Genomic DNA, 22,503 nt, shown 5'->3' with positions numbered 1-22,503 from the left:
CACAAAGCAGAGGCTGCTGTGGGAACAGCTCTGTATTTAGGTGGGTGATGGTCCCAGCTGAGATCCTTTGTTTSTCAGAGCTGAGTTTCAGCAGTTCCATCCCCACACCCACCTGACAGTGGTGCTGATTTTCAGGCGCCGAATGCCCGGGGTTGGGAACTGCCGTGAGTTCAGGTAGGAAATGTGCTGCATGGCCTTGTCCACCCTCTCAATGTCATCCCCCTCCATGGTCACTGTAGACTGACTTGGGTTCATGTGGATCTGCAAAAATGCAACAAAACGGTGAGAAAACACCAATCAAGGGATGTGATCTGGCAATTCAAACTGGAGTTCAGCACTGAATTCAAGAAACAAACATATCATAGTTGTGGTTCCAGTAATAAAGAASAGAGACACATAATACAAAGCAGAAATTTAGCTCTGCTCACACAACCTTGCTACTGAAAAAGCCACACAAATGAGTCTCATTTTATGAAGCTGCTTCTAAAGGATCTCTTTTCCTAGACAACCTTTACAGCTGCTRTAACAGAGGCTTACAAATATGGAGTTTCTCTTCAAGACTTAAAAGAGAACAGAGTAACTTTCATGCCTGAGGCCCTGCTTTTATACAAGGAAAATTTTCTAATTTTTATATCATTTTAATGCAAAATGCCACGAGAGATGAGGCTGTGGTATCTGGGACACCTTGCTAACTCTGCCAATAAAACCTGTAACTCATAGCAGAGAAGGAATACACACATTTCCCTTTGTTCACATCAACTTTACCTTCACACCTTTGCCAACACCGTCAGCCATCTGCAAATCCAGCCCCTCCTTGCAGGTGTACAGGCAATCTATCACCTTCTTGTTCTCCAGTTTCCCAGAACGGATCATCAGCCCTGCCAGGTTCCCTCGGAAAAACTGAGCCATGCGTAGTTCACCACCTACAGAAAATCAGGGACCAAAAGCTGTGCTTGTTTTGACTCTTCTTTTGTCAAGCATCAAGTRTGCCATCAGATAAACACAGGATTATACACATGCAGGTTAGTTTTCATCCATTCTGGGTGTTAACCTTGTGATTGTGGTCAGGCATAAAGAATGAAACAGTTCAGCATGCACGTGGCCTCCAGACAGCTGTGGCCACCTTGAACTGACTGTTCCAAGACAAACATTTCAAAAGAAGCCCCATACAGMGAGTGGTGCTCAGAAATCAAACACAGAACAAATGGCATGAAGCACAAAAGCTGAATGTTCCTGCTGAGGCTGCAGCTCCTGCTCCTCAGGCACAGGAGAGCATCCCTCCTSCTGCAGGGTGAAGGATCCCCACTAAACCAGCACTACAGGATCTCTACACTCAAGGGATAGAAAAAACTTCCCAAAGTCACTCAGCTCATTCTGACAGAGGTGCCAAGGGTTACCTGCCCCCCTCTAAAGGTGCCATCTTCTCTCTGCAGACTCAAGGGAGCAGCTCAAACTCAGGTAACTCATTTTCAGATCTCTGAGTAAAATCTAATGAACTGCAACCTAAGCCCTTTATTCCCTCAATGTTTTTGAAGATGACAAGACAATGATCACCAAGTCCACCTTGCTAAATACTGGGGGTCACAAACCACTTGGAAATGTGTRTTTCCAAGCCATTACTTACTAAGCTACCAGATTTTAGAAAGAAGTCTAAGCTTGTTTTAAAGATTCKAAGTGATAAAAACTCCTTGGTACCACTCAAAAAATATTCAGTGGTGAAATGACACCGTTTCCATACAGCTCCTGCTCCTGGAGCMCCTGGATGCTGCTGCCTCCTTGCCAAATGAAAATGTGATGCACAGCTAGAAACCTTGTGCCAATCACATTCAGAATATTCCAGGAATTCTTAAACATTACAGGAACATATCACGAATTCACTTTTAAAAATACACACTAATTTTAACTATCTCAAGTCAAGACACAAAACCCACTGAACTATCACTGAGATTTGTTATGAGAAAATAACCCTGCAGCCAATCTGAAAGACCTGACAGCCAAAGCTTTCTTCCTATTCTCTGGAATTAGAATTTTATATAAATTTCTGACCAAATGAGTATCCCCTGTAAATTACAGGTCTGTCTTTATGAGGAGCCTGATSTAAATAAGAACTCAGGGGAGCAAAGGCACCTGAGTTCCAGAGGTCCTTCCCAAWGCACTGAATAAATTCAATAATAAATCACATACCTACATGCATCAATACATACATTTCTATAGGATGAGGTGAGTTAATGTTTTAACAAAACTGAATGGAAGAAATTATAGCTGACATTTTACATCAGCAACTGTTTTCACACCACTTCACTGCAATCACAATGGTTGCAGATTCRTACATTTGGATGCAACCAAAAAAATACCCAAAACAAACCAAAAAAAAACCCCAAACCAAGCAGAAGGCAGCTGCTGATGCTCTGCAAATAGAAGCACAATGAAGACACAAGCCTAGGAGAGGATTATGTGAAGGTCAATGGCCCGAGTGCAATGCCTGCATTTCATGCTGTGTGCGAGATGAAGCAATGTCTTGGCTTAAAAATGAAATAAAACAGTAGGGAAAAAACTCCAGCAACCTGCAGAGGTCTCGGGCACAGTTTCAGTGTCATTYTCATTTCCTGTATATTCTGTAGAAAAGCAAGACAAAGAATAGGACAATAGGGAAAGGACCAAGTAGTTACAATTTGGCAAACTCTCTAATCACAGAAAATAAACAAAGCAGCACGTTCCCCAAAGTTTGCTCATATGGGACCCAGCTTCCCAAGGATTAGGAATTCTTGGAAACACTTGGAAGAGCTGCAGTGCAGGGAGAAGCCTCACTGTGCTGTTACAAGAACTAAAGCCATGGCACCACAACCCAGAGAGCCCCACACACAACCACCAGTAACACCAGTAAGAACTGCACAACACCCAAACCAGGAGAGCAAATCACACAAACCACCTTTGGTAAGATGACACAGGTCTATCTACTGGCTCCATTKGAGGGGAAATTAAGATGAGATCCARACTAWTACAGCAAATCACCAAAAGGTATTGAAAGCTGATCAAAAGAAATTATTACCAACACAGATTTTTAATCAAYAATAGCATCACGTGTATTAAGCACTCAATTTATCAGATGGAAGCACCAAAAATTAAATCTGGCTTTTAAATTTTTTAAAGAAATGTTAAAAGGACAACGTATTTCTCCCCTTGGAGGTGAGCTGTATGTGTAACTTAGAGCAGCCTGAACAGAGCAGGCAATAGAGCAGATGTCTGTTTTTATAAGAAGAAATGCTAAAATACCAAAGAGACAGCACCACTGTGCTGCCCTGCAGAGCTGTCTGCTCCACAGGCTTCCATTGATGACAACACTTTTCCTACAATATGCTTTTCAACCTACTTGAAATGAAGTGTTCTGCTTAGTAATCTGAAGTACATGAGGTATTGTTAGAASYAYTATTAAAAATAARCTATCAGTATTCCCATGGTCACCACAAAAATCAGGTTGGTGGAATCCAGGCTGGTGAGCAGCTCTGTACTTCACACACACCTGGGGCCAATGAGAAAACAAACACTCGTGGAAAAAATGACTCAAAGAGGAAATACGTGACACCAGCTTGGAGCAAAAATAACCTGCAAGAGGCAAAACAAGCTGTATTTTATGCACTCAGATCTGCTGTGTGTTCCTCGATAACCACAAAGATTTCATTTAAAGCAGCTAATCAGAAATCTGAACAATTGTAAATAGTTACCTTGCCAACATGCTCCAACCACCAGCTGGGTTTCTATCTTGGAGGGGTGCAGGGGATAATCCTCAGTGACAGGGAAAGGATCATAGGAAACCCCATCCACATAGAGAGTCACTGCAGGAAACTCCACATTGACAACGTAGTGGTGCCACTCTTTGTCACACACCTGAGKGAAGGGAGGTTGAACAATTCCACTGTCATTTTTTTTTTCCATTATGGTTGAATAACTGATCTGGTGCATGTTTTACATAAACATCCAGACAGATGTACCAGCAACCTACACCACAAGCTTGTACAGACACAGCTGATCTTTCACACACATGGCACACATCTGAAAWGCAAACTGACTGCCAAACATTAATTAAAAGTTGCTTTACTCTGTTGCCAAAACAGGAAGCTGCACATACTTCCGTTCCCTTAATTTTTATAGTAAAAACCAGCATGTTTCAATCTAAAAATACATATCTACATGCAAGCAAATCCTGAAATACAGCTACAAGACAACAATACTTGACAAAGGACAGGTATATGCTGTTAAAGAAACCATGAGTGTTTATCACTCAGATCCAGAGGGCATGCTCAGAAGTCCTTGGATACCATAAAACAACCTGCAATAAAYACCTCCTGTTTCCTGATGCACTCCACCCCAAAAGGCATTTAGTGAAGATAACTGACATCACAGCTGTAAGACTGACACTGTRTTTTCTATTTTATATTCAAGATGAAAAGGTGAAGCTGAATCTTGATCACAAGTAAAAGCAGCACTGTTGGACTCTATCAAACCGGCCAGCAGGAGTTTGGAGCTGCAGAAAGTATTGAAGTGCACTGCCAAGGGCATCATTCCTCAGTCCCTTTGAGTCCAGCCCTGACCCAGCTGCCCTTCCAGCCTCACCTGGTTGAGTTTCCAGTGGAATTCTGCAGGTTTGTAGGTTTTTCCCTCGGAAGGATCCTGGCGGAAGAGGAACACCAGGCGGCAGTTGTGCACGTAGAGGGTGTAGTGGTGCCGGTTCATATCTGCGCAGCAGTTTGAATAACAGAATTATAATTGAATTATTTTCTGCAAACCTTACGAACAAAATCCACCTGTTCTGCAATTTCACACATTAAATGTTAAATAATTGATAGGCAGTAATCAATGCAGAAGTAAATCAGGCACAGTWAGAGGATTGTAAAACATCTGCAGTAGTAGTGAGGGCAACCACCCTCAAAGAACCCCCAAGAAACAGGGGAAGAACAGACAAATCTCTAYCCAAACCCAATCTAAACCAAGGCACAGCACTGAAGAGCCAGACACAAACCTGTCAGCAGGAGAAAAAGAGAGCTATTTGCAAATAGAAGAGCTTTTTTGTTACAAACAGCAATTATGGAAACAGGGTTATCACATTTCCTTCTTATTAACAGCATTTTCAAAACTATTGTTCCTGTGTCATAAGCAGAGAGTGAAATTATGCACAGAGTGAAAAAACCTTAATCTCTGGAGAAATTAGATCCTCCTAGGGAAAAAAAGATACAGCAGCAAATGCTGTCCCTAGACCTGGTATGTGTGTTTGTAATGGTTTTAGGCAGCATCAAGAACAAGGCTATCTTTGGAGATGCAAACTTGARATGCATTGCCAGAATAAGTCATCCACCTCAGCAAAAGAAGTGCATAATGTAACCTGAAATAGAATTTTTTTTAAAAAAAGCCTGCCCAATCTGAAGCTGCGTAATCTAAGGCTAAGCCTATACACAAGCACAATAAACAGTGATTTTTAAAGTCAGGATTTTCTTAGAATTGAAGTTAAGGTAGAGAAAACACTGAAGGTTGTCACATGCGCTGCCAGAGTACATAAAAACCCGACCAACCCAAAAGACTGTTTATAACTGAAGTATTGACAAACCTGTCTTGTCTGAATTGCASAGAATTGTCTCCTTCTCCTTGGTTCCAGGCCCGTGCCTCATCCACACTGAAATCATGAAGGGCTCTTTCAGGTTGACGGTGACAACCCCATCGGGGACTCTGACAGCCTGGGTGCCGTTGAACTCGAAGACCTGGTCGCTGTCGTGCCCGTTGTCCGTGGGGAGCCCCAGGGTCCAGTTTGCAGCACTGCTGGGAGGGGGCAGCAGCTCGGCTGTGCCAGAGGCAGCACCTGCAACACAAATGCTCAGCTGAAAACACACATCTAAAAACCCACTGCTGGTTTGAAATTCAACTGCTTATCTCAGCACCAACTGGCAGGATTATGCACTTCTCCTTTTAAATAAAGTGGCACTAATTACAGGCATCTGATACCATGATGACTTTCACAAATTYGACTCCTAGGTAGACAACAAAGCTCATAATAAACAAAACTGTCAATCTCCAGAGCTGTACAACCTTGCTMTGCCCTGTCTCAGGGACCYTTTCATGAATGCCACRTGTCCCTCATGAAGGCAATGCCTTYCTCTCAACACTGTGCTCAGCTGTGAGAATTCAYCCAGCTGAACAGAGTGCACAAACATCCCCTCCCAGCTCACACCAGTCACAATCAGGTACTTTTAACATCACACTGACCTCAATCAAGGAATAGCTCAGGAATTGCCTGGGTCTCTGGGGTTACATKCTATTCTGACTTTCAATTACTTTTAACTGAGGTTCAAGACATAAATCATGAGTGGTAATTTGTCCTTTAATCTCAGTTCTTCCATATTGGCTACAAAGGATTCACAGACCTTTTGTAAGACCTTCAACTGCAGCGTAAGTGGATGCCAAGGGCCTTTATTCTTAGGGCAAGCACAATATGAATTTATCTAATCCTTAAGTCTTTTTTTCCAAACCACTCTTTCTTCATTTTCTCTAGTTTTTCACCAGGTATTTCTCAGATTGCAGCCATCACATCCATCATACTCAGAAAAACAGAGGCTTCAATGGCTATACCCTTCCACAGATATTCTTTCAGCTCTTGAACATGAATCTTGTGCAAGGGACATTATTAGTCTTCATAAGCCAGCAGAGGCAGAACAAAGAGACACTTTAGCATATTTGAGAATTATTGTAGAAGTCACCTTCAGGCAACTTCATGCCTTTTACTGCCTGTTACAAAATGAGCTGAAGGAAACTACGTGCAAATGAAGACTGAATCTACTCACTGATTTCTGGTCTGACATAAAATCAAAGTAAGCAAGAGAGAAACCCACTTACCACAGAGCCTGTGGATGGATTTCTCRGAGTAGGTGTCTCTGTCACAGCCTTTACCAATGTGGTTGGTTTCCAGTTCCACTGTTGCTTCAACTGAGGTTATTGGCTCATCACACGTCTCCAAATGCATCCCAGGGAACAGAGCCAAGGAACCAGTGCCAGGCTCATATTCTATTCTTTTGCTCCAACCTGAACATTTATCCAAAGAAACAATATTAAAGAACTCTCATGTTAAACTGAAAGTACCAGTAAATGCTAAAAGCAGAGAGGAAGGAGAGCAAACTAACCTTGCCAGCCAGGCTTGCACGTAGGCTTAATGCTAATTTTAACCAACACATCCTCAGCAGCTCTCTTCTTCCCACAGTCATAGGCTGTTACTGTCAGTTTATACTGATGTTCTTTCCCATAGCTTAACTTTTCTGTGTTTTTTATATAACCTGCCACAAAAAAAAACCAAAAAAAAAAAGCAATGATCAGACATCAGTGTAATTCCTCAGGGTCATTCTGTGCTGCCCAGTGTGACTCAGTTCTGTGGGTGACCAGTGAGAGTCATTCCCACCCCASCCCATCCATCTCTTACCGTCCTTGTCAATGGCAAAGGGAACATCAGGAGTGACGATCTCGTAGCTGCAGATCTGGCTGAACTGGGGGGAGCAGTCTGCATCCACAGCTTCCACCTTGAGGATGTTGTCGTAGCGCTTGCCCTCGATCACCGTGGCCTTGTAGGACTTCTCCTTGAACACCGGGGCGTACTCGTTGACATCGTTCACCTGGATGTGAACTGTGGCCCTGCAATGACACACAAAGGGCTCCAGAGACTGCAAACCTTGCTCCTGTCACACTGGGATCCAGCAGCTYCCTCTCTGTCACCACAGCAGTGTCAATCTGTGCCCCTGACAGCTCTGAACCTGCACTGTTCCAGGGCAATGTACTCCAAAAGCCTTCCCTCCAATGTACCCCAAATGCCTTCCCTCCAATGTGCCCCAAATGCCTTCCCTCCAATGCACCCCAAATGCCTTCCCTCCAATGTACCCCAAAAGCCTTCCCTCCAATGTACCCCAAAAGCCTTCCCTCCAATGTACCCCAAAAGCCTTCCCTCCAATGTACTCCAAATGCCTTCCCTCCAATGTACCCCAAATGCCTTCCCTCCAACCAACCTCCATCCAAACTTCCAATATTGGATCATACACCTTGAAATGAAGGCAAATGGCATCTACACTATGCACAGGTAGAAAAATACAGGGAAATTCTACTGTGTGGAAAAGGGAGTGAACAAAATATATTCCACACAATCAAATGAAACATTTGTTGCCATCCTGCTCTTTGAAAACTTTCTTCAAAAGTCACACTGAGCATCAGAGTTTAAAGCCATATCTATTTTTGGTAAGTGCAATCCTTAAGGCAGTAAGATTCTGCTCTCTAGCTGAACATTCAGTTACAGAGTAGCAAGGTTTTCCTTGTCACCAAGCTGACCTTGGCTACTCCATTCCTCATCCTATTTACGCCCCTTTYTGCCTCACAAACTGCTCATCTCCACATGCTCTGCAGATGTTTACACCAGAGTGTCAAACAGTTACTGTCAAGTGGGTTTTCTAGAGACTATTTGATATTGTGGTTTTTCCTTAGATGGAGATAAGACTGCTTTGTTCCCATTCTTTAATGTAGGCAGAGATGAGCCTCATGTTATTGATCTCTGGCTCTTTGGTGAGGCTGTCTGGAAATGATAGAAACGTGTATGCTTTGCCATTTTGTTAAGCTAAATATAGACTGACWTCTCAAACCAGTTTTTTGGATTTAGAAACTGAATTCCCAAATAATGTCAAGGCTTGGTATCCATCCCATGCAAACATTACCAACTGAAGACAGATTTTAAGTGTATCAACAGTTTTCCTGCTTCTATCCACATGTTGTTTTCTAATGTAGATTCAGAGACATCAAGGGATAAAGCAGTACCACCTAAAATACAAATGATGTGATGYCCAAGCAGCTCATGGCCATTTGGCTGCTCTTTTTATAACCATTATTATMATATGGTTATAATGGAGCAGGGAGGTTGGAGCAGATGATCCACTGTGGTCCCTTCCATCCTGATCCTTTCTGTGGTTACATGAAAAGCCTTCCAGTACTAACCCTTGGTTCAACTTCCTCTCAATACACACCCCATAAATCACCACGAGCAGGAGACCCCTGGAAGCCAAACTTCCCCTCAGCCACCCCAGCCTGACTTACTTGTGGGATTTTTTTGCATTTGCTCCATCTGGTCCCTTCCCACAGTCRTAGGCCTGGATGGTGAACGTGTAGTCTTTCTGCAGCTCACAGTCCAGCTTTTCCTTAGAGCGTATTATTCCCTCACCAGTGGATTTATCCACCACCACTGCTTCAAAGGGAACATTCTGCCCGTGAATTTTAAATCCACAAATCTCACCTACAGAGTTAAAGTAAGACAGGTTAGAACCGGTCAACATGACGAGACATTTTTAAAATAAACGACCACATATTTTGCAGCCAAGGGTTTGTGAGGGTCTGTGGACAAAGCAAGAGCATTGTGCTTTAAAATGGGTGAATTCTGGGAACTTTAGTAAAAAGAAGCAAACGTCTGCCTCCCAAGCAACTTGTTTACTTTGCATCCATTCATGCAGGAGTACAAAAGAGAAAGAGAAATGTAGACAGGCATTTCACAGGAGTACTTGAGATAGCTCTAGGGCAAGAGTAGATCTCATGTGAGCATACAGCCAAGGCCACTGGTAATCTCTTCTATGCCAAGCTASTGGCAAGAGCTGAGCAGCTGTTTACTGTGACCACAGCACGAGGTTAAAATGCACAGTTACGAGTCCATGGATGAAAAAGCTTCGAGTTCAGCACCATAATTACAGAAATTCTGTCAAAAGATCAAAGGACAAAGTCTTCCTGTGCAATGTACCTGGCTAAAATCAGGGAATCAAAAGAAACTACTGAATGAGAAAGGTAGAAATACCAACTTCTCAGGCATCCATTTCAACAGCTGTCTACTAACACGGGCCCAGTGTTAGTCAATGCAGCTCTCAGGGAATGATTTTAGAAGGTTTTCCTTCTATTCAAACTCTTCACCCTACAAACTTGGAAGAGAATCCCCAGCACATGTTTTTTAAGCACATCTAAGCCCAAGCCTGCACTCCCAGACTCAGGCTGGCACAGCTGGGTAAGGCCAGCACACAACAAAAGCCACTCAATGAACGGTCTGAGCGCCTGCACTGTGTCTTTACCTCTGAACTTCTTATTTGGGAGGGGATTTTCTYACACCAACAAACCCCTCTGTTTTGCTGTTATAGCTGCAGTGGTTTTTTAGTACCAACAACACACTCCTAATGAAAACATGTGTAGAGATGTTCAAAAAAGGGAGGTTGATTCACATTTTAAACCACTGAAAGGTGTGAACTGCAGGGAAGGTGTTGTAATGCTTCAGCACTTCAACATTACTTCACAAAGCATATGGARAACTTCTGCTGCCCCACAGAAGTGATCTACAAGTGAAAAGATCAGAAAATACTAATTTTCCCCAATAAACTTCTTCAGTGTCCACACAAKGCACAATAACCCCAAAAGGTTCAAATGGATGTCTGATWTACAGATATTTCTAACCAAGGGTTTGGTTACATAACAGTTTTTATCAATATATTGTAAAATAGAAAAAAACTGGGAGAATAAATGGGACAAAAGAGCATGACAGGATCTTCTGTTTCAGTGCTGATTCCCCATTTCATAACCAAAGTTAGTAGGTTAATATTCATAAAAGGGATAGAAGAGAACCCTTTATCACCTTCTTTGGTGACTGTCACCTCAAAACTCTCTAAAGGGAAAAAAGACAAACCCAAGTCAGTAACAGGAAAGGTTGAATGGGAGCAAATAAGGAAAAGGCAAAGATGCACACATTACACAGAAAAGCTTTGGAAAAATTGAATTTTAAAATTCCAGTAGTGATTTGCTGCAACTGTTACAATTTTAGAGTTTTAGTTATGTTAWATATGATTTAATCTTTTAACTCCAGGTTTTAATTTGCAGAATTTTGAAATATTTGGTAAGATCATCAAGGCTTTTTTCATCTTCCCTTTTCTTTCTTTTTTTAAATAATACCATCCTTTTCTTTCCTCCCCTGGAAATCATCATTWGTTCAACACCCAAACTATCACCTTTTGCCTATCATCCAACATGCCCATTATTTTTTTTCTGATTATCATCATGTTTAACCTGAATTCCTGTACCTTTAAAATCACTTCTAGTAAATCTCCTGTTATTTCTCATACATTTCCAATAACTTGCAGTAACATTCAAGTCTCCATTCCAGAGTGGCCTCAGAAAGAGATGAGGCATTACAGGTATAGAGGAATATTTTTCTTAAAAAGGCAAAATTACAGTTTAATAATGAAGTGGAAATGTAAGCACAGAAAGTAACCTTATTGTGATTTCTAGTCTTTCATTTTAAAAGGAACCAGTTTCTGAAATAGCTCTTAAATTCTCCCTGAAACTCMCTTCTGGTAATCCCTGGATTTGAAATCAGCTCTTTATTTTAAAGCAGACCAAGTATTCTGCCTCTTGTGGAACCCACATGATTTATTTCAGTCTATTCYTACACAGGGTAAAAATGTAATCCCAGATTTTAATGTGTTTTGGCAATAGAATCRTTGAAGACAATTTTACACTGTTTAAATTCATGGCTGACACCACTGATTAGCCAGAAGTGACATTCCAACTGCAAGCTTTCAAATATTCCACATCTTCACTGCTGCACACCCACCTCCCTGTTCCCTTCCAGTAACTCTGAGAGCCAAGCACTGCATGTGAAATACTGAGATCACAGGAAAAATAAACCTGGGAATGGGAAAGTAGAAAGCCTGGTAATGGAGAGAAGTGGATTAATGGGCAATTACCTATTTGAGAGAGGGGAGGTTGTTTAAAAACTGGACAGATCTTTATCATCTGCAGTGACCTGGAACTCTTTTGTTCCTGAGCATAAAACATTCCCAAGCTGTCCAGCAAACACCCGAGTGCCTCCAGGTGCAGTTAAGGTGTGGAGCTCCATTTCCAGGTGTRTTATTGTTTAACCTCTGCAGATGTTTCTCAGAACAGTGCCTGCTTAAGGACTGGGGCTGAGAAGGSGTTTTCTCCTTCTCAAGGGGTACACACACATCAAAAAAACCAAGGGAAATGTTTCAAACATCTGGCCATGAGACCCTCTATAGCACTCTCACAACAAACACGTTCAGCTGTGTGAAGGCATCCAGAYATAATACTGCCTGTTTCAAATGCAATAAAAACTCAGCTCCTTTATGCATAGTAAAGGGAAAATCCCTACTGAGAGCTTCATCCATCAAATTGACTTTAGACACAAACTACTCCAATGTACAAATAAAAAAMCGTAACTATCCTTTATTTTTTTCCAGCAAAACTACTTAGGATCAAATTCCAACATGATTCAATTGGTAATGTAGAGAAGATTCACTGAGGAGCACAAATGGTCATTGTCTTCTCAAGCAGATCTGTAACAGTCATGGTGCAAAAGCCTGACTCCATCCTGTCCCTACAAGGCAGGCTGCCATGACTGCATTCACACCCTGTTTCCAAAAGTGTGTCATTCCAGATTTAAAACCACACAAATAACCCTGAAAACCAACGYCTGTATAACCCTACTTATTTTTGCACACCTGAATTTTAGGATCCTACCCACAGCAGAGTGAGCAGAGCAATAAAAAGGTTATTTTTACTGGCCCCACTCTTCATGTCCTACACAGCACCTTAATCAACTAGTTTCGAGATGTTTCAACACGCTTAAAATTGAAATAAAGCAAAAAAGCCCTACTTAAAATATTTTAAACCTGCAGACAGTTCAGAAGTTTCACAGCTCAGCCAGAGGGCACAATTAATTAAAACATCCAGCCTTTTGAAGCATGAATAAATTTGATTTATAAGTAGGAATATACCAGTAAGGGCTGAGGCAGCCATTTAATTTAGCAGTGCTTTGTTTTGCTGTGGGTTTGTCACACTGAAAGGCCAGAGATGGCACTGGGCACTGTCTGTGCCAGGCTGTCACAGCACCCCAGAGAGCTGCAAACATCAGCACCTCACCCACACTGGGCTCCTCAAGGACAGGCTCAAGAATTGCTCCATTTAATAGCACCACTTCCAGAAAATTGGGACCAAACTGCCCTAAGACTGCAGCACTCAATGCAGTTGGCCACTGAACATTTCAAATGGCCCCTRATTTTTAATCACTCTCCTATCCCCTTCTCCCTGAAGCCAGGCTAAGCAATGCTCCCAAAAGTGGTTCACATCACATCCTTTAGGTACTTCACCAGGATTCTTAACTCTCAAATTCTGCTTAAAGTAAGCTTCTGCAAATATGCAATTTAAGCTTGTGTTATCCACTATGCTAACTTAAATATATATAAGTATAATTTAAATACCTGCAGATGCCCAACAGTAWTCTTCAAATACATCTTTCCATAATAATGCATCCAATTAATGCATACAGTATTCTTAAACAGAAGTTTTCAGAAAAAAAATCTACTCCATAAGTTCATAACAAAACTCTCAGTCCTATGTTCAAAGTGAAAAATTAGCCCACAATTTGTAAATACTTTGTGCACCATTCTCTATATTCTTTGCTAGAGGAGAAAAAGTTTTTTCTTCAGCCAGAGGAAGTCGTTCAGTTTTTAAAATACCCCAGACTGTTAAGCAAACTTATCACAGACATGCAATCTTAATTCTACTAACTAGTATTTTCACTCTATTAAGACACAAATTAAAAAAAGCTAAGAAAACCAAAAACTCTCTTCAGAATGGTAACAAAACCATTGTTTCAGAAATCCCACGCCGAATACTCTGAAATGTGGACTCTAAGAGGATTGAGGAAAAGGTTAGACACTATGAAAACAGAACAAAAATAAAACACCAGAAAAATTACCATGTACACATGAAATTGAAAGAAGCAAAGCACTTTCTGGTTTGGATACCTGGATACAGCTGCAAATCTGAAATAAAATGCTGGTCCATGCACACACATGTCCTAGGATCTAAAAGCTTTGAAATGTTATGCTGCTGTTAAGGAAAACACACCAACACAGAGCATTTTTCCCCAAAGAAAGCATTTCCACATCTTCMAACAGGAATGCAGATGAATTCTTTACCTGCAAAACGCAGAGGTGCATCTTTGTCCAGGGCTATYAACGGGGGGTCCAAGAGCACCGTGTTGTCATTTTCTGTAACGATGCCATGATARGTTGTTTCAATCCATGGCTTATGTTTGTTAACTGCAAGGAAAACAAAGTACAAGTCAAAACATTTGGAACTTACAGTATCTTTAAAAAACGCTTCTTAACTTCAATATTTTCCTCTTTATAATTCTGAATCAAGGTTTTAATAAACTAAAAGATTGGAGACAAAATCCTGGCTAAATATGTTCAGAAGAGTTGAGTGTCCCTGTAGGCTTTCCAAAAGTAACTCAGAGCATTTAAATTASTTTCTAACTATGCTGGGATTTAAGATGCCCCTGAAGTGCAATTCAAAAACCTTCTAACAGTGATGGGGAGCTGATGCCATCAGTGCCAAGTGTGACACCAGCAAATCCTACAGAGCAGGAAAATCCAGGCAACAYGATGTTTACACTCTACTTCCATCAACATGGAAAACCTGGGATACAGCTGATGGACCATTCCTCAGAACATCAACAACTTAAAACTTATGAAATGCATGCCTGCACAATCACAGCAGAATATAYACTACAGTTAGAACACTACCACACAGCTGAGTCCTGCTATTTCACATCTAAAGAATTATATAAGCAGATTGTCAAAACAGAGACCAAAGGCTAACCCAGACTTGAATTCTGCCTCTTCAACAAACTAAAATGGATTTATGTCATGTGCCATATGCTTACCCAGGGGAGTTAAACAGTGATAAAAGGACACTTCTATAAACAATTAAACCTAGAGAACTCATACAGGAAACCATAATACTCCCAATATGCTTTCATCTGCAATCTTTTACTGGTTAGTAGCAACAGTAGACAGGATATACCATCTTCATCCATAACAATGCAGCAAGAGAGAACTCACAACGAACTGTTTTAATGCAAACAGTGTTTAATTATTGCCATGTGGCTTTACTTAATATGGCAACATCTCTTTACTGCCTCAGTCTGCTCACAGGGGCACACTCTCAATACACAGAACACCAAAGAACCAGTTAAATGCCAAGCACATTGTTCTATTTACCCAGAGAAGTTGGCTGCTGCAGCACCCTCCCAGGAACGTGGCATTTYAGAATAAACCTGGTCATGCTCAAAGGCACTAAAACAGATTCCTCCCTCCSAGGGAAGGTGCCAGGAATTGCTAAAGTGTGAAAGCTCTCTCACAATTCAAACCTGGTCTCATGAAAACAGTCTCACCAACACAGTGGAGCACAAGGAGGTCACAGTTGTACATTGTTCTGTCACTACATCCGAGGCATTTACACCCCAGTTGAAAATTTCAGTACTCTGTTCATCCCAGTCCTTGCAAAGGTGTGGTATAAAATACCAGAACAGATCTCTGCCACGAAAAAAACCCTCTATCTCCATTCTAATGCTTCTCAATGTGGATTACAAAAATACCTTTTTTTTTTTTTAAGTTCTGAGAAACCTTCTCCTAATTTAGCAACCTCCCAAATCCCACTACTGCTGGGTAGGGAGTTCTATAAAACCTTGAAGTACTGTAACCACATATGAACAGAATTATGAGTATGCTGAGCATCTGCAGAGTCTASTGAACCTTCAAACAACAGGCCCAGTTGAAAGCAAAGTCATGTCCTTTTATTGTGCTGCAGACAATAAAATCATAAAGCTTAAACCCCTTTGTGTTTTGGAAGGCTAAAGCACCACCAGATTTTAAAACATAAAGCTTAAATCCCTTTGTGTGTTTGAAGGCTAAACATCACTGGATTTTAGAACACCAAACTTAGTGCTGAATATCCAGGAAAGGCCCATTATCCGTATTTGTGATCTMCTGACTCCAGCATAACCACCCACTGGAAGGAATTCTCACGCYAGCATTTGAAATACGAGGTACAGCTTGCAAGCAATACATCACTGCAAAATCAGACTCAACCAAATATTATTCTGATCTCAGCTGCTTAAATAGCATTAAATGTTGGACTGAAAAGAGGGMCAAACAAGAGGAGGGGTAGTTTAAATGTCACAAAACCACCACAATCTACAGAAGTTGTTCAAAGCCGGACTGGTAATTTCAAACCAGAAGAGCAGCCTATTCCAAGGCTGACACTAACCAAGTGCCCGGAGCTGTTAATCTCTTGCMATTTAACTGGGATAAACTACACTCGTTTCCTTGAAATACAATATTCACACTATTGGTAAGCGCCTCAGCTGGAATCTGCTGTAAATCCCAACGAGCATTTAATCTAGTCAAGTGGGGGGAGCTGTCCTGGCACAGGCAGCCGCTGACTTCGGCCTGGCTTTTAGTGGGCAWGAAGAAATTCCAATTCCAGCTAAGCACAGCATTTGTGAGGTGCCACCCGAGTGGAGAAGCTTCTGCCAGAGCTCCCCTCTGCCCAGCCTGGCAGAACAACCCCACAAAGGTGAGCACTGAACTGCCAGCTCTGTTCACCTGCTACAGGAGGAGGAACTGCACGTGTGCCTCCAACACTGGTTTGAAAATACCATCTGCTCCAGGTAAATGTGCCTGCTGAACCAGAACAGAGCAGCCTGGTGTTCTGCAGCCCAGGGAATGCTCCTCAGAGCAAGGATGATTCCTTCCCAAGAGCGATGGCTGATGCTGCACAACACAACCCATCAGATCACCTTTTTCTGCTGTCTGAAAGAATTCATGAACACCAACGAATAGGTAGGCTGGGGCTAGTRTGGCAGCTTTAATCAAAAGCTGTTAATACAATCAGAAATAATMCAGTTCTGTAATTTGAAAGCAAACATTAAAATTAAATGTGCTTATCAAAATTCTTTCTGGAGGACTTCTGTTACCTTCTTACAAATGGTCAGAAGTTCATTTGACTTAAATGGGATCTGGCACCTACACAACCAAAGATTTAAACACACCTCAACCAGAAAGGACTGCAGCTGAAAATACTTTTTCTTCTAGATAATTACTTCTAATACACAGTGCTGTTTAGCTATGCTGCATAAAATTATTCATGTCAAAATAAATTCTTAAGAATTAACTGGCTAAACACATTAAACTCAATAATAAGTACTAGAGTTTGAAAGCTATTTGYTCAATCTAGAGGCAGTAAACACAAAATACTTGTTCTGAAAATGTAMCTTTGAGACCTCATGAAAAATCCAGAGAAAAAGTCACAGAAAGAGAATTATACTCTGTGTCAATACAGATGAACTGCACTCCATGAACTAATAGAGTCCTTTACTTCTGTCCTGAAGGTCAAAGACTGATTACTGCACATCTTTTGCTTAATTGTCTTCCTCTTGATGCAAGAGCATCACAAAGATGCCTGTCAGTGAGACAATAAAAACTCCAATGCATCTTACCTTGAATATTCATAACTTAGTAGCRTTCTGATGAAATTTCAAGCAATATCATTAAAAGAACAAGTCTGTGTAGTACCTAACCACAGAAAAATACAGAGCTACACAATAAAACAGGCCTTCTCCACCCTGAAAGTAAAGTTGAATAAGAAAGGCACGGCCTGATTACAATGTGTGYTCTCTGTCCTGCCCAGCCACTCACTACTCCTGCCTCCATTCTCCACAGGAAAGGCTGAGGATTAACTCTGGCTACAAACAACTCCAAATAAACTAGTAGCAATGAAAAGATGGATTTGTTTATTTAACTGGCTCTTCTCACAGCTCGAATTTTATCAAAAGTCATCATCCTACAACCAGGTACAAACAATGAGATAAAACGGAACCTAAGTTCTGCTCAAATGCTGACTTTGATAGCGTGGAGTTTATCCACAGTTTGAGGCTCCAASACAAACTACCACTTCCACTGCTGGGAAATGAAGACAGTGACAATATGGGGGAGTGAACCCACTTGGGACATTTGGGAAGTGCCCAGGACAGGGATCAGCTAAGAGCATCCACCAGACAGCCACCAGCACGAACCTCCAGAGTTCCTGGCTGAAGGGAAATCCGGGGGTTGAAATTAATCCCACAATTTCASATCTCCATCTGGGATTCTTTGCCACAGTTAAGGAGCACTTGCAACTTCTGCTCTGGAAGCTCAACTGCCATACACTGGAGCACAAGATAATATTTATGTACTATCAGGTGCCCACACTATGAGCCTGTACAATTAATGAACAATGCCACATTCAAACCAATAGCTGCAAGGGATTCAATGGGTTTTATTAAATTMTATTTTGCCTAGAGAAAAAGCTCTTGTTTATCAACGCATACAGAAAGTTTCCTATTCTCCACTGAACCAGTTGCGTAAATTTAAATTTAATTTGTACAAGGATACATGGAAGTTTTGCTATAAGCCTGATGAAACTAAGGGACATTCAAATGACTGATTACAAACTATGTGGAATTTTTATTATCCACAACTACGACAGAAAAAACATTCAGAGTACCAAAGACCTTAGACAGAGGATGCACAGACCAAATTTGAATTTGGATAAAAGCCTGGCAGGGAAAACAAAGATTCCACCACAAAACAGTTTAAATAGGATTAAGACAACAAAGCCTTAATTTTTCAAGTGAAATTTAGAAGGTTTTACACTAAACAGAAGACTTAAATAGAAAACATAAGCCTTTAACTACAAACATAAAATTAATAAATGTTATCTTAAATGTTGCTAATTATAGTGCGAGTTGAAACCCTTTCCCTTTTAACTGTTGTCATATTTATAAATGTTGCTCTTTGAAAGGAAATAGTATTCAGAAATACATCAAACATCACCCCAGAATAGCTGGCACTTCTGGCTCTACTTGTTGGCTCCATTTAAAAACAGGGAAACCCACTGGGAGCAGTAGCTGCAACTTGTTTTCAGTCGGATACAAAGCAAGTGAGATGAGACCTAACACTAGAAACAAAGAACAGACAGACAGTTCTTGAAAGGCGCTGAGGTTCCCAATAATCCTTTCTAAAGGCTCCTAAGGAGGTTTAGTCCCTACTGAAGCCAATGTGAGTCAATCAGTGCAAAACAAATAAATTAGAGTGCAAAACAAGATTTATTTAAGACCAAGGCTTCCGCCTCCCTRAACTCTCATGTTTCAAGGTACCGCTCCTGTCTTTGATAATGCTACAAGATGTGAGGCCCATAAAATCATAAACCACATTTTGGAGAGACCTCTCCCAATAGAACTGAAGAGAATGTGATACAGCTCAGAAAAATGGTAAAAGTGCTTTTGTTCAGAAAACTTTAATGACTACAGAAGTTTTCTCCTCTCTGCAGAACAATTTCAGTGCCATAAGCCACTGAGCTATCCCATACTTGGGCTTCATGGCAGGAAATGCTTCTTTACCCAAAACACCAGAATTCTAAGTTATGGGATGTTCACATTACACAGAGGTGWGGCTTGACCTGGGTTTAACTTCAACCCTTCTAACTTCCATGAGAAATTGAAGACCATGAGCCCAGCTTCYTTCCTTCTCCTTACAAAAATCTTTGCAATTATCTGCAACCAGTGATTTTTTTGTCTGCAGAAACACTAAGACCTCAAGCCAAAGGTAAGTTTATTAAGTCTAGAGAAGTTTCTCTTGACAAATATTCCTGCTAACTYGGCACAGACAGCCTAGTAACGTGGGAGAAGACAACCAGCACAAGAGTGTTCCAAACACAAAGTAAACCATGCTTGCCCAGACCATCTCTCCTCCGTTTCAATTCCACAGCAATGCATTATTTTAAATAACACGTATAGGAAAAGAGATTAAAATGGTTTGTATGAACAAAGTGCTGTATATAATGCTTTCCAAGCACTATATATCACAGAGAAGTCTAGCACTGGTTAATTCTATCTCCTCTCAGTGGTCTCTTACTTGCTTAAACACTTGGGAGAAAATAAAAACAAAACAGGATGCATAAATGGCCAAATTGTCTCCACATAATGCTTTAGGGTAGTGTTACATTTCCTTGCCTCTAGAAAGGAGAAAGAGACCTACCTAATCCCCAGGCCTGTATTATAAAGGCTGTTCCTGTGTCAAAGAAACATCTGCAGCAAGGCTGTGGTAGCAACAAAGTGGTTTGTGGTTTGGATTTAAAACATTCACAGCACCACGTAACTTCCTGAAATAATCACAGATCAGCAAAGCTTCCTCAAGATACTATTACTTTCATCAATACCCTTCCTAAATGGTAGCAMATTGGAAGGGCCCCAAGACAACAGAGGTCTATCACTCTAGCTGCTCAGGATGCTCAGGACCCATGGAAGCAGCAGCCATGCAGTGCCTCCTCCTCTGGAACTSCTCCATTCCACTCACCATCCACCTCTGCTCAGAAACATCCACTGCTTCACTGACAAACACGGTCTGAATGCACTGCTAGGTACTGCTTTTTCTCTGCAACAAGTCTACAAATATTTGGGTCAACTTGATCAATTAGAAAATAAATTCAATTAGATTAAGRGTTTTGCACCAGCTGGACAGGAAARCACCTCTTCAGAACACAAAACCACWCTTTGCACCTCTTAAAATAACTACAGGTTAGATGGTAGGTCAGCTAACTCACACCTGCCTTTCGTGCACRATTGCATCCTCCAAATGCTATTTCCCTTTTTTTCCATCATCAAAAAAGAAACCACTTTTCACTCCCTTGTTCCAGCCCCAAGAATGGAAGGACTGGCACGTGGAACTCACCATTCCGGTGCGGCCTTTCCAGCACAGTTTTGCACATTATTGAACCAAGCACAATTCCATTTTCACCATTTACAACAAATCTCAGTGACCTCGGTCATAAGGACTTTTTAAGTCACAGATTAAAAAGATGAAGMKGTACTTGRAAAAAAAAATGGAACTGGCAATGCWGAACAAAACCGAAAGCTTAAATGCTTCCAAACAAATGCCTTTCCTAACAACAGGGAAATGAAAACGAGTYGCCCTTGCAGCTTTCCAGGTGTTCTCCAGGGCTTACTTGTCACTAAATGCATAAGGTAACATTATTAACAGGCCCACCTACAGCAGCCAAAACGTCATAAGGACTAAGGCAGCTGCACGCACTAAGCCGAACCAGACTAATCTGTAACTCAGTTATGTGTGATGAAGTTTAACAGATCAGGACCTGCAGTCCAGCAGCGTTCTAGATCTGACTGAAAACAGGTACAGCCYCTAACAAGCTGCAGAAAAGCTGCCTACCAGCACTGTCCTGGGTAAYGCTGCCTCAATTTGTCATTTGTTTCCAAGTATGTATCAGCTTTCTTAAAAAAAATATTTTTGATCTTAAATCTTATTCCTAATTTCAACTGACAGAATCCAACGACATTACGCTTCTGTACTGGTATGGTAAGTATTACATTTAACCATTCCAAGAACGCTGGTGGACAGATGGTACTTAAGGGATCTTACACAGGTAAATGATGGCCACTGTCAAAACAGCTGGCAGAGSACTTACTAGATTTACTACAGCAGCAGCTTCTTGATCCCACGTAGGGGAACTGCTGCAAGATGTGTTCTTAACGAGCTGTTTTTTAGATCAAGATAACCCCTTCAACGCATTTACAAGCCATTTTACAGCCGCGCTTCTAATGTACGCTCCTACTCAACGCTCTTAAATCTCATCATCCGATCAGCTGAATCTTGCACAAACGGCAYTCCCGATGCCAGGGGTAACCTTCAGGTGAGGAGGCATCTCGCAGCCTCTGACTGAAGCCTGCTGGGGAGCAGCCCCGCAATGCGTATGCTGCTGCTGCTCCTCGGGATCAATCAATAGGCACCAGGCCCGCGCTCACATCGCTGTGGCCCAGCCGCTCATCCCCGCACGGAGCTCCCGCAGGCCCGGCTGCCCAGGGGCTTTCCGAGGGGTTTTATCCCCGCTCCCTCCCGGCTGTGCCCGGCCCCGCTCCGGCCGGGTCTGCCCGCGGGACCCTCCCGGCAACAAGTGCGGCCCCCGGCCGCCCCAGGCCCCGTTATGTAACAGGCGGGCGGCCACAGCGAGCGCCGCGCATCCCCCGCCGGGCCGGGCCGGGCCGGGCTCTGCCCTCCGCGCCTGCGAACGCTCCGGCCGCCCGGCGCAGGTGAGCGGGGATGACGAGCGGCCACCCCCGCTCCCCTCTGCAGGTGCAGTGGCCACGGTGCGGTCACCCGGGCCCAGCGCCATCCTCCCCCCRCTCCCTGCCCGCGATGTCCGCCCGCCTCCGCGCTCCCTCCCGGCGCAGGGCGCCAAGGACACCGTCCTCTCCCTTCCACCCGCCCGCAGCGCAGCGCAGCTCGGGGGGCGACCCGGACCTGTCGCCCTCACSGTCCCCAAGGCGCCGCGCAGCCTCCCCCGCCCAGCCCGGCCGCGTTACCTCGAGCGGCCGCCGCCGATCCGCAGAGCAGCGCGGCGAGCAGCAGGCGGGCGGCGGGGGCCGGCATGGCAGCGCGGAGCGGGGACGGCAGCGCGCAGCCCCGGCTGGCGCCCCCGCTGGTCCGGGCTCCGCTGTGCGGCGGGCGGAGGGCTCGGCTCGGCCCCGCGAAAGAGGAGGAGGAGGAA

At 42.7% G+C, this 22,503-nt stretch overlaps 1 protein-coding gene across 4 annotated transcripts in view; it reads right to left on the bottom strand.

Moving 5' to 3' along the window:
* Positions 1–22,491, bottom strand: part of CLSTN1 (calsyntenin 1) — a 27,473-nt gene extending 4,982 nt beyond the window's left edge. Inside the window, exons 1-13 of one of the 4 annotated variants that reach the window (XM_057375997.1) lie at positions 22,319–22,491; positions 14,037–14,159; positions 10,673–10,702; positions 9,106–9,301; positions 7,457–7,665; positions 7,164–7,313; positions 6,880–7,065; positions 5,600–5,848; positions 4,612–4,733; positions 3,723–3,885; positions 2,565–2,615; positions 766–923; positions 113–261 (exon numbers count right to left, since the gene is read on the bottom strand). In XM_057375997.1, coding sequence (XP_057231980.1) covers positions 113–261; positions 766–923; positions 2,565–2,615; positions 3,723–3,885; positions 4,612–4,733; positions 5,600–5,848; positions 6,880–7,065; positions 7,164–7,313; positions 7,457–7,665; positions 9,106–9,301; positions 10,673–10,702; positions 14,037–14,159; positions 22,319–22,385 — 1,853 coding nt within the window. In that variant the 5' untranslated portion in view covers positions 22,386–22,491. The remainder of the gene's footprint in view (positions 1–112; positions 262–765; positions 924–2,564; positions 2,616–3,722; positions 3,886–4,611; positions 4,734–5,599; positions 5,849–6,879; positions 7,066–7,163; positions 7,314–7,456; positions 7,666–9,105; positions 9,302–10,672; positions 10,703–14,036; positions 14,160–22,318) is intronic. The other 3 variants (XM_057376000.1, XM_057375999.1, XM_057376001.1) reach the window with 3 other exon arrangements.
* Between the last annotated feature and the right edge of the window lie 12 nt (positions 22,492–22,503).

Source organism: Malurus melanocephalus, unplaced genomic scaffold (genome assembly GCF_030028575.1).
Source record: "Malurus melanocephalus ecotype Western Australia unplaced genomic scaffold, MMel_1.1 scaffold_266, whole genome shotgun sequence".
NCBI lineage: Eukaryota > Metazoa > Chordata > Aves > Passeriformes > Maluridae > Malurus > Malurus melanocephalus.
The sequence above is the reverse complement of the archived record's forward strand: the minus strand, read 5'-3'. Positions and strand labels throughout refer to the sequence as shown.